Source organism: Diospyros lotus, chromosome 5 (assembly GCF_014633365.1).
Source record: "Diospyros lotus cultivar Yz01 chromosome 5, ASM1463336v1, whole genome shotgun sequence".
NCBI lineage: Eukaryota > Viridiplantae > Streptophyta > Magnoliopsida > Ericales > Ebenaceae > Diospyros > Diospyros lotus.
In genome coordinates this window covers 2984854-2999631 of record NC_068342.1, presented here as the reverse complement: position 1 = coordinate 2999631, position 14778 = coordinate 2984854, and the positions used below count along the sequence as shown (strand labels likewise).

The 14778-nt window shown below is 36.7% G+C and overlaps 3 protein-coding genes across 7 annotated transcripts; 1 reads left to right on the top strand and 2 right to left on the bottom strand.

The window, feature by feature from the left end:
- The first annotated feature begins 1611 nt into the window (after positions 1-1611).
- Positions 1612-2805, top strand: LOC127802078 (protein SRC2 homolog). The gene has a single exon (XM_052337765.1). The coding sequence runs from the start codon at positions 1803-1805 to the stop codon at positions 2556-2558; it is 756 nt and encodes a 251-aa protein (XP_052193725.1). The 5' UTR covers positions 1612-1802; the 3' UTR covers positions 2559-2805.
- LOC127802079 (protein SRC2-like) lies at positions 2187-4810 on the bottom strand. Its single transcript, XM_052337766.1, has one exon. The coding sequence runs from the start codon at positions 3593-3595 to the stop codon at positions 3038-3040; it is 558 nt and encodes a 185-aa protein (XP_052193726.1). The 5' UTR covers positions 3596-4810; the 3' UTR covers positions 2187-3037.
- A 139-nt stretch (positions 4811-4949) lies between these two features.
- Positions 4950-13152, bottom strand: LOC127802077 (putative protease Do-like 14). 5 transcript variants are annotated; one of them, XM_052337759.1, is made up of 11 exons: positions 13061-13152; positions 12672-12771; positions 12330-12455; positions 12049-12210; positions 11818-11942; positions 8462-8673; positions 8128-8209; positions 7630-7772; positions 5939-6059; positions 5671-5763; positions 4950-5176 (listed from the first exon to the last, which is right to left on the bottom strand). In XM_052337759.1, exons 1-11 carry the CDS (start codon positions 13073-13075, stop codon positions 5060-5062), a joined length of 1296 nt encoding a protein of 431 aa, XP_052193719.1. In that variant the 5' UTR covers positions 13076-13152; the 3' UTR covers positions 4950-5059. The 5 variants fall into 5 exon arrangements, with proteins under 5 accessions (XP_052193719.1, XP_052193721.1, XP_052193723.1 ...); XM_052337761.1 differs by having other exon boundaries at positions 12049-12198; XM_052337763.1 differs by having other exon boundaries at positions 12049-12093.
- Positions 13153-14778: the final 1626 nt, after the last annotated feature.

Below are 14778 nucleotides of genomic sequence, written 5' to 3'. Positions count from 1 at the left end.
TTAGAGATATATTTTTTATAGGATGAATGTCTACTTATTTATAGAAGAAAATTAGACAATTATAAATCTCATTGGTTTGAAATTTTTTATACATGATGTTTTTTTTAATATTTTAATATCTTATTAGAATTAAAATTAATTTTATTAGATTAAGATACAATTGAGGATGTGAATTTTTGTTACCATGATAATTATTTTAGTAAATGTTAGATCTGCTTCTATTTTATTGTTAAAAGCATATTATATATGTATATGAAAAAGATTTTTTTTAATATTAGTCAAATAGGCTTATTATGTTGGTCCAGAAAAAGTCTTAAAAGCCAAAGAGGATGACTGACGGGCATACCGAATTAGGGCAAAAAGATAAAATTATCCCCGCTCACTTTGTAAATTTGCAAACTATGGCCGTCGCTGCCCTCAGCTCGTCGTCACGCCTCGCTACCCTCGTTTCACCTCTGTCGCCTCGCTACCATTGTCGCCTCGTTGACCGTCGTTGCAACAACGATCAACGAGGCGGGGTGAAAGGGCAATGACAGTGAGGTGACGGAGACAAGGCAAGGCGATGGAGGCAAGGCACAGCGACAAGTTGATGGCAATAATAAGGCAACAGTGGCCACGGGAGGAGAGAGAAGAGAGCAGAGCAGTGACTTGCAATTTTATAAACTAACTAGGGGCAATTTCATCATTTTTCCCCATTTAATAACCGCATTTATAAGATTGTTTGATCCTGTAGAACGACTTCTTGCCCAATGCAACTTGTCGGGGGTGAGTGTGTGAGGCCAAAATTAGTTAGTCAAATACCATAAAATATGCTTGCATTGATGGGAGTGAAAAAATGCTTATAAAAAGGAGTTAGTTATCAATTGAATTACTTTTCAACAAAAACTATTTTACCTTTTTACTATGTGAAATAATTTGAAATGAAGGTATAAATATTAAAAAATTATTATTATTTGAGATTAGAATTTTTTTCATCTGGGGTAAGAGTGAGTGGTGGTTTGAACCATTTGGAAAAATCGTTCATGCTGGTTGGTTTTGATTTTAAAGTTTGGTAAATCGACATATAAAACCAATCGCCTTTTAACTACAAATTCTTGATGTTCTGACGATTTGAATGCATTAACATGTAATTGCGTCTTTTAATTAAAGGCTAACCACGAAAATAATTTAATTATTTTTGTAATCTGATAGTCTTATCTAATTTTTCAAATTTTGATAATTAAGTTCAAATTAATTTAATTTAAAAGAATTTTATTCAATGTGTTATACTGACTTTGAAAAATATTATATAATATCTGTAATTACAGATAAGGATAGAGAGAATTTACCTGGAAAAGAGAAAGAGGAGAAGATAACGCAACGCGGAGAAGAAAACTCGTCAGATCAGAAGGGAAGGGGCTGGAACTGGAAGCATCCATCCAAAGCAACCAAAAAGAACGGCCCTCGTTCCATGATTTTTCTCTTCTTTTTTTATTTATTTATTTTAAATCCATTATTGTTTATCGTATAATATAATATATATATATAATTCGAAGTCGGTTTGGGTTGTCTTTTCCTTCCTGGTATCTTCTTCTTTAAAAAATCTCTTCTTTCTGTGCTTTTACACGCCTTTTAGCGTCATTGACATACCCCCTTCACTATACATATCTATATATATATATATCAATCATCGGCCTCTCGTAGTTGCCATCTCGAGCAACAATCTCCTCTCAGCAATTCCCTGTCTCTCTCTCTCTTCAAGACCCAGAAACTTGCATCCATCGAAAGAGAGTCTTTTTGTTAATTTCTCAAGAAAATTGGATATGGAGTACCGTCCGTTGGATATCACTGTGATGTCGGCCGACGACTTGAAGGCCGTTAATCTGATCTCCAAGATGAAGGCCTACGTCGAGGTTTCCCTGGGCGGCGACCCGAGAACCAAGCGTCGGACGCGCGTCGACGACGCCGGCGGCAACAACCCCCGCTGGAACGACCGCATCAGTTTCCCCATCGAAGCCGCAGCCCTCAACAATCTCTATCTCGTCTTCGACATCAAGTCCAAACGCGCCCTCGGCGATAGAGATGTCGGCCGGGTGACCGTCCCCCTCAAAGAACTATTCGACGCCGCCGACGCCCAGCGCACGGTGGAGTACCAGGTCCGTCGGCCCTCCGGCAAGCCCAGGGGGACTCTCCGAGTCTCCTACAAGTTCGGGGACAAGATCGCGGCGCCGACGAGGACTGCCGGCGAACCGGTGACGGCGTACCCGGCCCATGTCGGTGCCAGCACCGCCTACCCGCCACCGTCGGGGGTTGGGATGGCGGTGCCGTACGCCCACCCGGCGGGGCACGGGTACCCACCGCAGCCGGCATATGGGTATCCTCCACCACCGCCGTATGGGTACGCGCCGCCCGTGGTGCAGGCGCAGCCGCCGCCGAGGAAGAAGCGGGGGAACTTTGGCTTGGGGCTTGGAGCGGGGCTGCTGGGAGGGCTGTTGGTGGGTGACATGATTTCCGATGCCGGTGATATGGGGGGGTATGACTATGACGCCGGCTTTGGTGACGCCGGTTTTGATTTCTAGATTCTTTTACTAAACCTTTTCGGTTGGCTTTGTTTCGAAGAGTAGGTTTTGTTCTGATTACGTTAGCGTTGTGGAAAAAGGAGTGAAGATTTTGATTTGGCTCAGTTTTTAAGGGGCTGTGTGTTGGCACAGTTCCTACTTTCTGTACATTTTGTGTGTGTTGTGTTCTCTTCTATTAATTCTTGGAGACAGCTTCGTCAAAAACTTATAATATCCATATAATACCACCACCCGACTCTTAATCTTAGTTCGTATGTACCAAATAGATCTACCAAGAAAATCAACAGCAATTTAATCAAGAATTAATCGTCCTATTCTGATACCTATTTTGGACACTTTCTGGAGCAAATTAACATAACAACAATCCCCACATTGTCCCATCGTCGGAAATTCTTCATCCACCTCGAATGTGTTAAAACATTTGAAGATCCACAAAATTGATCAGGCAAAACGATTTCAGAGCAATTTAATCTTCCATCTTAATCACCCATTAATATCTGCAAGAAAATCTCACTTCCTTCTCGTATATATGGCGCAGAAGGAGCAGGGTCCGCCCGAAAGCACCCATCTTCCGGCGGATACGGCGCCGACGGCAGTGGACGGCCGGTGGCATCCTCACCGGAGTTTGCTGAACCGAGCACGCATGACAAGTATAACACGCCTTTCGGCTTCCCAGACCGCGAGCTGACCGCCAAAGCCACCTGTCTATGGAATTTTACGTCGCAGGCGCCGTCGAAGAGCTCTTTGATGGGGACGTAGAGCGACCCAATATCTGTGTCTCTGAATCTTCCATGTGAACGGAGTTGAAAGACAAGCATGGCGCTGTTCTGGTGCAACTTCGCCTCTTCGACTTGGAATCTCATTGGGCAATTCCAGAAGGGTCTGGCGCCGCCATTTTCGTCGACGGGCGTGGTTTGCCGGGAGACGGTGGCGTCGACGAGACAGACGACTGTGTAGACGCGCATTCTGGTGAAGAAGTTGGCGTTCTTTAGAACGTCGGCGGAGGTAACGGTAATGTCTAGGGTTTTATGGGTCATGGTTAACTTGAAGAAGAAGAAGAGGAGAAGAGAAAAGATGATTCGAAGCAGAGGTTAACGAGAGAAACGAGAGATAGAGAGGAAGAAGAAAGTCTATTTGTAGAAGGTGGCTGGCCATGAACATGAAAAATATGGACTCTACGTCTGCCAACCAAATAGAAATTGAGAAAAAAAAAAAAGAAGCTCATCCACATATACATTAATATATACATTATTGTTATAGTGTGAAATTTAATAAAATATCATTAAATATAAGAAGGAAGGTGTTGCCAAATCCCATGAATGTTGGATAAATTTGATAGCGACACCCTTCCTGTGAATGAAATGATGAATAGAACAGAATGGAAGGTACGTGACATTCTATAGACATTCAATTTTTCTCTTTCAGTCATTTTTAGAATTTAAGATTGTGCCAAAAATAATTTTAAACCTTCAAAATTGAATCGAATCGAATCAAATCAAACCGAACCAAACAAAATCAGGATTTCACACGTGCATGGTCGGTTTTGGTTTGGTCTAAACAAAATCCTTTCAACCCTCGTGACCAACAGACACTCACTAGTCTCTTAAAATCCCTAATGTAAGTTAAAGCGGTGGGAGACTTTGCCAGTTGCCCATTCGACCTCTCATTTGTGCTTCCTGTCTCTGTCGAACTCTCCCTCTCTGATCATGGCGTCTTGCCATAGCGAAAGGCCAACAGCCTCCCTCTCGTTGATTCTTTTCGTTTTCCGGTCGCCAAGTCGTGGGGAGGGGGGTATAATTAACATTAGAAGTCGTATGGATGCAATGCATGCTCCCATATATATACCCATTCAATTTGGCGTAATCATTGTCTGTTAATGATAATTTTGTTGCATTTATCTTTAATTAAGAAATTAATCTTTGTAAGTCTGAAAGAAAGAGAAAATCAATTGAAAGAGAAAAGAAAACCCTTACGATGACTAGTACTAGTACAGAAACAACCAATAGAAACAGTGTTCACAGTTAAAACCCAAATAAAAGAATAAAAGAATTCCTTCACCATGAGAGTGAGCAAATAAAGAACAAAGGGGGAAAAGACAAAACGACACATCTTCTGATTCTCAAAGATGAAAATTCCTTAAAAAGAGATATAATAATAGGTGACACTTTTTTCACAAATTCTCAAAGATGAAAATCCCTTAAAGAGGGATATAATAGGTGACACTTTTTTCACAAACCAACCTAAAAAGGGGAGAAAAGACAAGAGAGAGAATATATATATTCTTCTCAACCATCCCAGAAACCTATTATTCCACTTTATCATTTTAAGGGGAATATAGACCAAAAAAAAAAAAAAAAGAAAAAGCAGGAAGAAGGAAAGGGAAAGGGAAAAGAAGAAATCGAGAAATGCTTCCATTTCCCTTCTTATCTGTATTATTTGTGCGGTATAGGATATGAATTGAGGGTAAAAACAACTATACTGGAAATTTTGTAATTTGTTTGTTACAATTCAGGGTTTACCTCCTCTGGTATGACTGTCAAAGTCACTGAAGTGCCTTTCTCTCTTTTCACCACTACCTTCAACGGTATGCCAACTTTGTCATCCATTAGCTCCACAATCTGCTCCATTTCCATTAAAACTTAAAATATCATTGAGAATACAAGGCTCTGTCAGAAGCAGTCACCAGATAATGCAGGGAGGATTTAAAGCTAGAGGGGAACTTAGAATTGAATTTTCCAAGCAAAAGCTCCACTTTGGTTATGCACTCATTATAGCCAATTGGAAATTTCTGTGCCAAATTACTTTACTGCTGTTTAACCACAGTTGCTAGAGCTTTTATGACAGGCTGGATAACAAAATGAAATCATTTAACCAAGTTTTTTGGGAGACCCTACAGATGAAATAAGCCCTAAAATGTTTGGACATCATAATCGCAGATGGTATGAAACATTTAGAATTGCAGATGTATGAGCTTTCTTCCTGAACCAAAAGTTCATGAATAAATGATTCATAATTAGTGGCTAGTATTCACTTTCAGAAAGTTTGATATGCCAGCATTTCAGGACACAGGCAGACTGCCTACCAGGTAGGAAAATGAAAAAGAAAAATCTACCTCAGTAATACTGCCAACTGGCTTTCCATGGAATTCAATGACAATGTCACCCGGGCGCATTCCAGCTCGATCAGCAGGCGAACCAGGAGACACCTGCTTGAGAACATGAAAATTCATCAGACATGGGAGGTATGCAATGGCATCTGACAACGTACAGATAAAACCTTCTACCAGAGGAACAAATTATCCTTTTTCCACATCAGAGAAACATGAGACTCCAAAAAATTGAAATTAACTAAATATTAAATGAGATAATAACGATGCATACCATAAGGACAAGAACTCCTTTCTTTATACTAGGGAATGTGGCATGTCTACGTTTAAGTTGGACAATAATCATCTTGTTAAGATCCAACATTTTCAACCCCAACCATGGTCTGAGGACTCTACTGCATAAAATTATAAATTCTTAGAAGTAACATTAAAGAAACAATCGAGAAAAACCAACACTAAGCAATATCATCTTGTCATGGATGTGAGTGAGTGAGTTTGTGTGTGTGTGTGTGAGAGAGAGAGAGAGAGAGGATTGATTAAGAACAATAGATATATTCTGTATAATTAAATAATTTACGTTTGGCATATTAAATTATATAAAATATGGTTACATAGAGATGATTAGTAAGCTATAATTAATGGCTTGGTATGTTCTTGTAGTTGTTAGGGGAGGGGGGAGGCCTTTGCTTCACTTTGCATGCAAATTTATCATAGTTGTCTTCCTATTTGCCTCTCCATCTAGATCACTCTACTCTTTGCCCAGTTTATTACCTCAAATTCTTGGTATAGATACAAGTTTGACAAGCTTCTCAGTGGCCCATTCACTTTAGTACCCAACATCTACACTTACCAAAAAATAAACTGTGCCAACATCTGCATAAACATGTTTAGGCAATTTTAAAGACATCATTTTTTTTCCCAATATCCAACCCACCAACAGTTTACACCATCTAGTAGGATTAAGGCTTGTGGACATTTTTGTTGTTGTATCCAACCCACTAAAAGAAATGGAGTCTGCTCTACTATTTAGAACTGGAAGCACTAAGTACGTAAATGCTTGAAGCAGGTCAGAAAGTTACAGTGATAAAATTATTTTAATCCAAATTCGAAATATAAATGAGAAATCTTTCTTAAAGAAAATGCTTTTACAGATAAAATATGAGAGTAATTAGATAATGGAACCTAATTTACCATCTAAAAAAAATATGCATAGTACGACGATATGTTGTTTTTCAAACTTGAAGAAAATAAAGGATTAAATTATTTGTGAAGTTTGACTGGCACATTCCATTACACAAGCAATCTTCGATGACTCATATTAACTCATTTTATTGTGTACCTTGTAGGTTGTAGTGGAGTTAGAGAAAGATGAGTTGGTTGGAGATAATCTAGTAAATGTAAGGCCAGGATAAATTTGGATGAGTAGTGGGAAAATTGTTGATCTTCAGTGGGTTATGTTTGATGTATGTTGTGCCTATGCAATTGAGTCATGGACAAAGCTCAGTGAGCAGATGGCTGTAAAGATTCCAGAATGACGTAAAACTCATGCTCAAGGATACAACTGCATCAAGATTTCAGAAATTCCACAAAATGAACATATGTCAAAAAGGTTTTTCTTTCTTACAAATCTTACAGTTCTTTTCGTTTTGGTTACTTATTTTTAAGTCATACTCAACCAAGTCTATGATATTCCGAGCTTCAAATGCCTACGTGTCATTCCATCAATGGCTGATTTCAGGCAAAAAGCCCCACCAAAAATGAATAAATGAACACAAAAACTATCAAGAACTAGAGAGGAGGTGTCAGTGTCATTTGTTTTGTAATCATGAAAACGCAAGAAGATTAGAATGTTCTCGAATACACTAAATCTTTGGGAAAAATAGATAAATTGATTTCGAAAGAAACCTCAAATTTTTTCACAGAAGCATGACGTGAATTCAAGATATATTAAAGGGAAAAATATACCCATTTTTCTTGAACTGCTCCACAATTTTGGAAACCGTATCTGAGGGCACAGCAAAATTCAACCCAGCAGCACTTTTGCGTCCCATTATATTAACACCAACAATTTCTCCATCAAGGTTAATAAGAGGCCCGCCAGAATTCCCCTGCACCACCAAGTCCTATAAGAACACTGAGGATTACTAGAAAGTGAGTGACTATGGATATGTCACCTTCCAATTGCATGCTCAACCTTCTACATTATCAAAATATTAATCAGCTCTTTTGCCCATCTTTAATTTGACTGAGCCAACTGGTTAACTGTGGTTCAGATGGTATGTCACCAAACCAATTTTTAAGCTATCACGCCTTACAATGCTTCCTTAGAAAAATACCAAGGACATACAGCTGATGCTGGAAACCACATACAAAGACACGTGTAGTTGTGCTCGTATGGCCGGCCATATGTATGTCTTTCACAAATAGAGGAGGGGCAGGGAAGGAGGGAGAAGTAAATAATACCGGATTAACCGCACAGTCTATTTGTATATACTCCCTCAGCATTCCTCCAAGGCCTATTTCACTGCTTTTGCGATCAACACAACTGGATTGGAAAGGAAGAAGAACGCAGAAAAAAATGAGTAGACTTCATCTACATTAATCCTAAACGCACAAGTCACCCAAGACATTTCAGTTGTGATTATATACTATTAGATAAGTATGGCCGAGAAACATGTAGAACTCAATAACCAAACAGACATCTCAAGACTAAGTTGTAAATCAGCATAAACCAATATTCATGAAAAAAAAAAAAAAAAAACTCTAAAAAGGATCTGATCCAATTAATTTTGATTACCTGACAATACCAGCTGTAATCGTGTTGCGAAGAAAATGGGGATTTCCCAGAGCCACCACCGACTCCCCGGGATGTAGTTTACATGAGGAACCAAGTTTTGCAGCCGGGAAAGGAGTTTTAGAATTGATCTTTACAATAGCAATATCAGAATGTAAATCAGCATTCAAGACAGTACCAACAAATGTTTGGCCATCTTGCAAAGTCACATCAACCTGCATTGGTTAACCATTTTTTTAGACATAGCAGTAATTAGAAACAAGAAAGTAAAACTGAGCATATCCATCACGCACATTTTACATTTCTTTCCTCAATTGCTCATCATGAAAGACAAGCCTTAGGAGAGAAAACTGCATTAACTACACTCAATACCATAAATTTTTATATTTATACTAATATTAAAAGCAAGGTAGTGAATTTGGTGAGCCATAAAGCGGAACCCAATCATAGAAATCAGTTTCCAGAAACAATCAACACCCAATTATAGTAAGGATCTCCTTTGATGATCTCCTCTTTCTATTAACTTGGATTAATAACTAAAATCAAAACTTCATAGTTAAATAACTTAAATTAATGGGAATTTCCTCACATTGAAGCATTTCTTCCGACGATCAATACTACCTTAAGGTACAGGTTCACCCTTGGCAGTCCCTTGCACAAATTAATTCCTTCACATTTTTAGAACTAAGTTCTTCCAGTTGCACATCTCTATCTGAGTGATTGAAAATTATAGGAACAAAAATAAAATAAACTGGAAGATAAAAGGAAAAAATACATTTTTTTTAAATTCAGTATAATTCAGTGTTTTAAATTCAACTGGCAGCAGCCCATTTATAGAGGCAGATTGCTGGTTACAAGATAGCCACAAACTGGATAAAGTTCATTCAGAATTATGATAAGCTAAGGAGAAGGATACACCTAGTCAACAAGGATGATCACAAAAACATAATTTGAACTAATTTGGATTAACATCAACAAAAAATAAATTCTCGATTTTTATATCAGTGGCAGTCCTGCAATAATTTTAAGCATGTATTCACATGCGAAAAAAGAAAAAATACTTCAATTGCATGTAGAAAGCTCACAACTGGTTATTTCTGGTTATGTAAGTTCTCTACCTGCTCCTTGTAGATGGCACTTACCATCCTCTTCATGAATTCAAGATAACTTTGCAATACTTTGTGTATAACTTTGAAGGAAACTATGAAAGACTGAAATATGTTTTTTACATTTTATGCTAGGCACTATTGGGGTTGATTGAGGGTATTTTTATAATTTTATTGGCGTCCATAGAATTAGGGGTTTGCCTCTATAGACACTTGCTTCGTACCCTACTTTTCTTTGTTCTTGATTTTATGTTTTTCTCATATAATCATATTTTTAGTATGTTCACATCTCAAACATTTGGGTTCTTATATTTATCTACAACAAGTGTAGGGTAGGTTCTTTGCATTTAAAAGTTGAAGAAGTCAATTGAATGTTGAACAGATAGAACACAAAATTATAAGAGGTTAATGCATGAAGGCAATATTATCTGCAGCACCTCCATTGTTTAAAACACCCGCAAGCCCAACCTGATAAGTTCTCTGTTTCTATACCGTATTGCCAATCTGTTTGATAATAAGTCCCAAAAATTTCAGGCATAGTTATTTGAACTGGTATACCGGATTTTTTCATGGGATTATCATGATATGGTTACTTGGAGAGGTTAGATATTGACAAGGAAATTGGGAGAAGAAAACACATTGCTATCCTTTGGACAGTTTCAGAACAGAGGTTGACGTCAACACTCCTAAGATAATATCTTCTAGTTAGTTTTGTCACGATCCCAAGGATCCCCATGGCTATAATTGTAATTATAATAGTAGTTAGTTTACATGCATTTACTATATTGTACTCTAGGTTGCTGAGAATAGTTGTACCTTTCAGTTAGATAGGTTGGAACAGCCTATAAATAAGCTCTATCACTTGGAGAATGTTATGTTTTGAATGATAAGTGATTTCCAGATTTCCTTCTCGTCAATTCTCTCTCAATTCCCTCTCTGATTTCTCTATTTTCTCTCCCGATCCCTCTGATTTCTCTCTCTCTTTCTATGTTCCTGTCTGCATTTCCCCCTGTATTCTCGTTGTATTTCCCTCTCTTTCAGTCTAATTCCCCCTCAGTTCCTTCCAAATTCCTATTCAAACCCTAGGTGCATAACAAGTTTCACTACTGAGTATGCATTCACTGTGAATGTAGGAATTTGAGGATGCAGATCTTAGGATGAAAAAAAAGAACCAATGGTGATATAGGCAGAGTCTCGTAGCAAGTCCATGGAGAGATGAGATGGTTTTCAGTTTTCCTACTTTGCCATTTCCCTGCTTCTGGAAAGTTTACCGCTTGATACCCCCTCCATAAATAATCAAATCAAAGACAAAATATCCATACATTTTGATTTCAGTTGGATACCAGCCAGAATTTGATCTCAACATAATTTTCATTGAATTCTTCGGTGATTGTATGTTATTACAGAAATATGCGTGTAGTATGAGAGATATGGCATAAATGTCCTACAGAATGGGAAACAAGTGTTCTAATTGATTATATCCTTTGTTTGGCATGTGGGTTATATAACCATTTTCTGAGAAACAGCATGAATATGATGGATGAAGGAGAGGTTCTTTCACCTTAGAAGAGGATGACATACACATTGATTGCTTGTTCTCTCTCTCTCTCTCTCTCTCTAAGTTTTGGTAACAATTCAGTTTTTTTTTCCTTTTTTTTTGTTAAAATTTGTTGGAATACCTTTATGCCATGTTTTGATTTTTTTTATTTTTTATTTTGTCCATTTAAGCCTGATAAAATCAAAGGTAAGATATAAGTTGAGGTTTTTCAACTTTTTATAGTTGGGTGGTATAATGAACCCCTCAAAGAAGTAAAATTAAAATTTACTCAAAGTTCCACATAAAAGTCCATTTGTTGTGAGTTAACATGAAAATTGTAAAAGAATTGCATGCACAGTGATCCTGGGTCGCTCTAGTCCCAGTTATATTTGGAGGTGGTGATCATAACATTCATGCATTCCGTAAAATCCATTTTGTCTCCATAACTTATGCAATAATAATAATCCAACTAAAAGGAAATATTTTACACCATACAAAAATGAGAATGTCCTCATCTTCAAGGCTTGCAAAAACAAAATGTTTCTAAGGTAAAACTGCAAATCTAAAGTAAAACTACAAGTCTAGTGGCAGTTAAGGTCCAGCAATTCTAGCTTTTGATGAGGACAGCATACGGTCTACACAGCTTAAATGATCTCGATGTCCTCTTCTTTGTTAAAATTTTAAGACTGGCAACTTTCAAGAGTTGAAGCACTAACCTTGTCCTCAGATACAACTTTCCTGCCTTGAAAATCCACCACAAGATGAGCACAGGTTAAAATGGTCCCATCAGCGTCAACTATGGTTCCAGAGCCTATACTTGTACAAGACTTGTTATCCATTTCTAACAACACAGATTCAGAAATTATTCTGCTGCTGGTCAAGTTCTCAAACAGCAAAGTTTACATCATTTGCTCAGATAGGAAATTTCAAAGACATTTTAAACTTACTCTTGGGAACTGATATAAGGACAATGGCCGGAAGAACCTTAGCAACTGCTGCGGCAATAGAGTTTGAACCATCACTGACCTCAGAAGAACCCTTGTTTACACCTTCTGGTGCAACATATCCAATTCTAGAAAGAAATAACCCAATACCTCCTACGACAGACACTTGAATCAAAGGAATCAAGAAACTAAAAACAATGTAAACTCATAAGCATGCAAGAAAGTATAGGCGAGAATAAAATAAAACATGATTAAAAAAAATTAGAAGCAGGGGGATGTCGAACCATAACTCGACCAATCCGGATCAACCACCGAACGACATGGTATCATCGAGTCCTTCGCAATCGGCCGCTCCAGCAACAATAAATACCGCAATGGTGCGGTAGCTGTCACCACCGATGCAGTTGTCTCTATAGTTCAAGCCATCACTAACAGTTAATTAACGAATTGACGAGAATGATTAATTGATAGTCGACAAGCTCCGTTTGAGAATCGTAAAAATTTAGGAACTAGATGTCAAAAACGCCGGTACAAAAGAAAAGGCACAATTTCTCTAATTTTTTTCACGGTTTTTCTCGGCAACCAAACAGTTGAGCAATTTCGAGGAAAGCTTAAAGAGTGCTCACTAGCATCTGCGTCGCGATTCAAATATAAAGCACCCGAACCGGCAGCAGCGAGAGAGAGGAGCCGAAGGAGAGAGTATGCGTCGGAGAACCGAGCTTGTCTCTACGAAAGGAAAGGAAAGAATCGAGTGTGAGCAAAATGTTGAATTCGCAAAAGAAATGACTACCGTTTGGATGCCCAGAAACTGGAAGGAAAGAGAGAAAATTAAACGGTTTTCAGTCTCAGGACGACTGTGCTGTTTTTTGGCTCTCTCTTTCTTTATTCTCTTTCCATTTGATTCAGATTCTTAACAACCAAACACACATAGAGAGTAACTGATTGTTGCAAGAAAGAACTGTTTGTTGCAAGAAAGAAACAACGAAATCGAGAAAATGAGATTCCAAGTTATTACTAAGAATTGTCTCATCAGAATCGCTCTCTGCCTCTCTCTCTCTCTCTTCTCCCTCCCGTCTCGATCGAAATTCAGAGGTAAACTCGTCCAGCTGACTTGCGTTGAACGGCCTGCCTGTGTACTATATATATATATAATATCGTGAGAACTATATTTTAATCCATTGTGTTAAAAAAAAAATATTAATTACACTGATAATTACTCAAATTTAGATTATATTACTATTTAACCATTAAATTTTAAAATATTATCTATTAATCACTGATATTTCAAATCTATTATTATTTAGTTACTGAACTTTAAAATATTACTCATTAGTTATTAATATTTCAAAATTATTTCTCATTTGTCACTCGTAAACTTAAAGTTTATTGACGGATAAGAAATAATTTAAAAATATTAATGAGTAGTAGGTAACATTTTAAAATTCAGTGACTAAATTGTAACAGTTTTTAAATATTAGTGACTAACATATAATATTTCAAAATTCAGTGATCAAATAATAACAAAATATAAAATTGAGTAATTATTGATATAATTAACTCATAAAAAAAGTATGACAAAGTTTAAGAGGAAAAAGCTGAAAGAAAAAGACAAAGACTTGATAAAGCAACCCCATAAGATCTCTTCTAATTCTCAAATTATTCACATTTTTCACTTACTCACAAAATTAATCAGATAAGTAATTTTAAAACCCCATAATTTTTTAATAATTTAAAATTATGAGGCGTTTCATATATAAACAAAAAGATCAAGATCTCAATTATAACTTTCTATATTTATATACGTCTTTTCGATTCCAACTTTATTTTATGATCGTTCAAAATTAATTATTGTAGATATATATTATGAGATAGCTGATGGCCTGATAGACGCACGCATGCAAGGAAAGAGTTTGGACGAGCAAGTCTTGGATTCAAACCTTATGAGAAAAAAGTTGTATTTTACTTTCAACGAAGGGATCTAAGATTAGAATAAATATAAATTGCACCTTCTTCAAACTCCCGAGCAAAATATGCCGAGAATATGTTATCTGCGGATGGTTGCCCCTGTCTCCCAAAAAATTTGGGATGACTAACACGTGACCCCCAAATTAGCTTACATTAAAATATCGTTGATTATAACATTGTCTTTTTTTTAAAAAAAAACTAAAACTCAAGTTTTAAACTATCTTGAAAGCCTTTAAAAGACTTTTTCATATTATTTTTCAAGTTCATAATATGACATGATGAAAATATATTAAATAATATTTATCTAAAAATCTATAATAGATAATGCCAAAAAACTCGAATGTCCTATTGTTTGACAGGCATAATGCTTATAAATAAGAATTATTCTCATCGATCGAGGTACACTAAAATTTCTATACAAATTACATAAATATTTTTTTATTTTTTATCTAAGACTAACGTAACCATTAAAAAGCTATCGCAAGAGACACTCCGAACCCTTGAGTGTCTTCTATTTTACAAATCTCTAGAAGATTAAAGGCTTGATACAAACATTTTTTCACAATTACAAATTTATTGTTATATCTTGCCAATAATGAATAAAAACATTTCAATTTTTGTCAAATCAAGCAGTTTTGAAATAATATTTTTTAAATTATTTATTAAAGTTTTTAACTATGTTGCACGGAAATGGAAACGGAAAACGTTTTTGATAGAAAATAGAAACGTGAAAATTGACATTTTTATAAAAAAATTAGACATAAATAA

Coding starts and splice junctions, on each gene's coding strand:
- LOC127802079 (XM_052337766.1), bottom strand. CDS start 3,595: ATGACCCATAAAACCCTAGACATTACCGTTACCTCCGCCGACGTTCTA.
- LOC127802078 (XM_052337765.1), top strand. CDS start 1,803: ATGGAGTACCGTCCGTTGGATATCACTGTGATGTCGGCCGACGACTTG.
- LOC127802077 (XM_052337759.1), bottom strand. Junction 11,943..12,048: donor CCTTATATCAGTTCCCAAGA/GTAAGTTTAAAA, acceptor CTGTGTTGTTAG/AAATGGATAACAAGTCTTGT. Junction 8,210..8,461: donor ATTACAGCTGGTATTGTCAG/GTAATCAAAATT, acceptor TTTCCAATCCAG/TTGTGTTGATCGCAAAAGCA.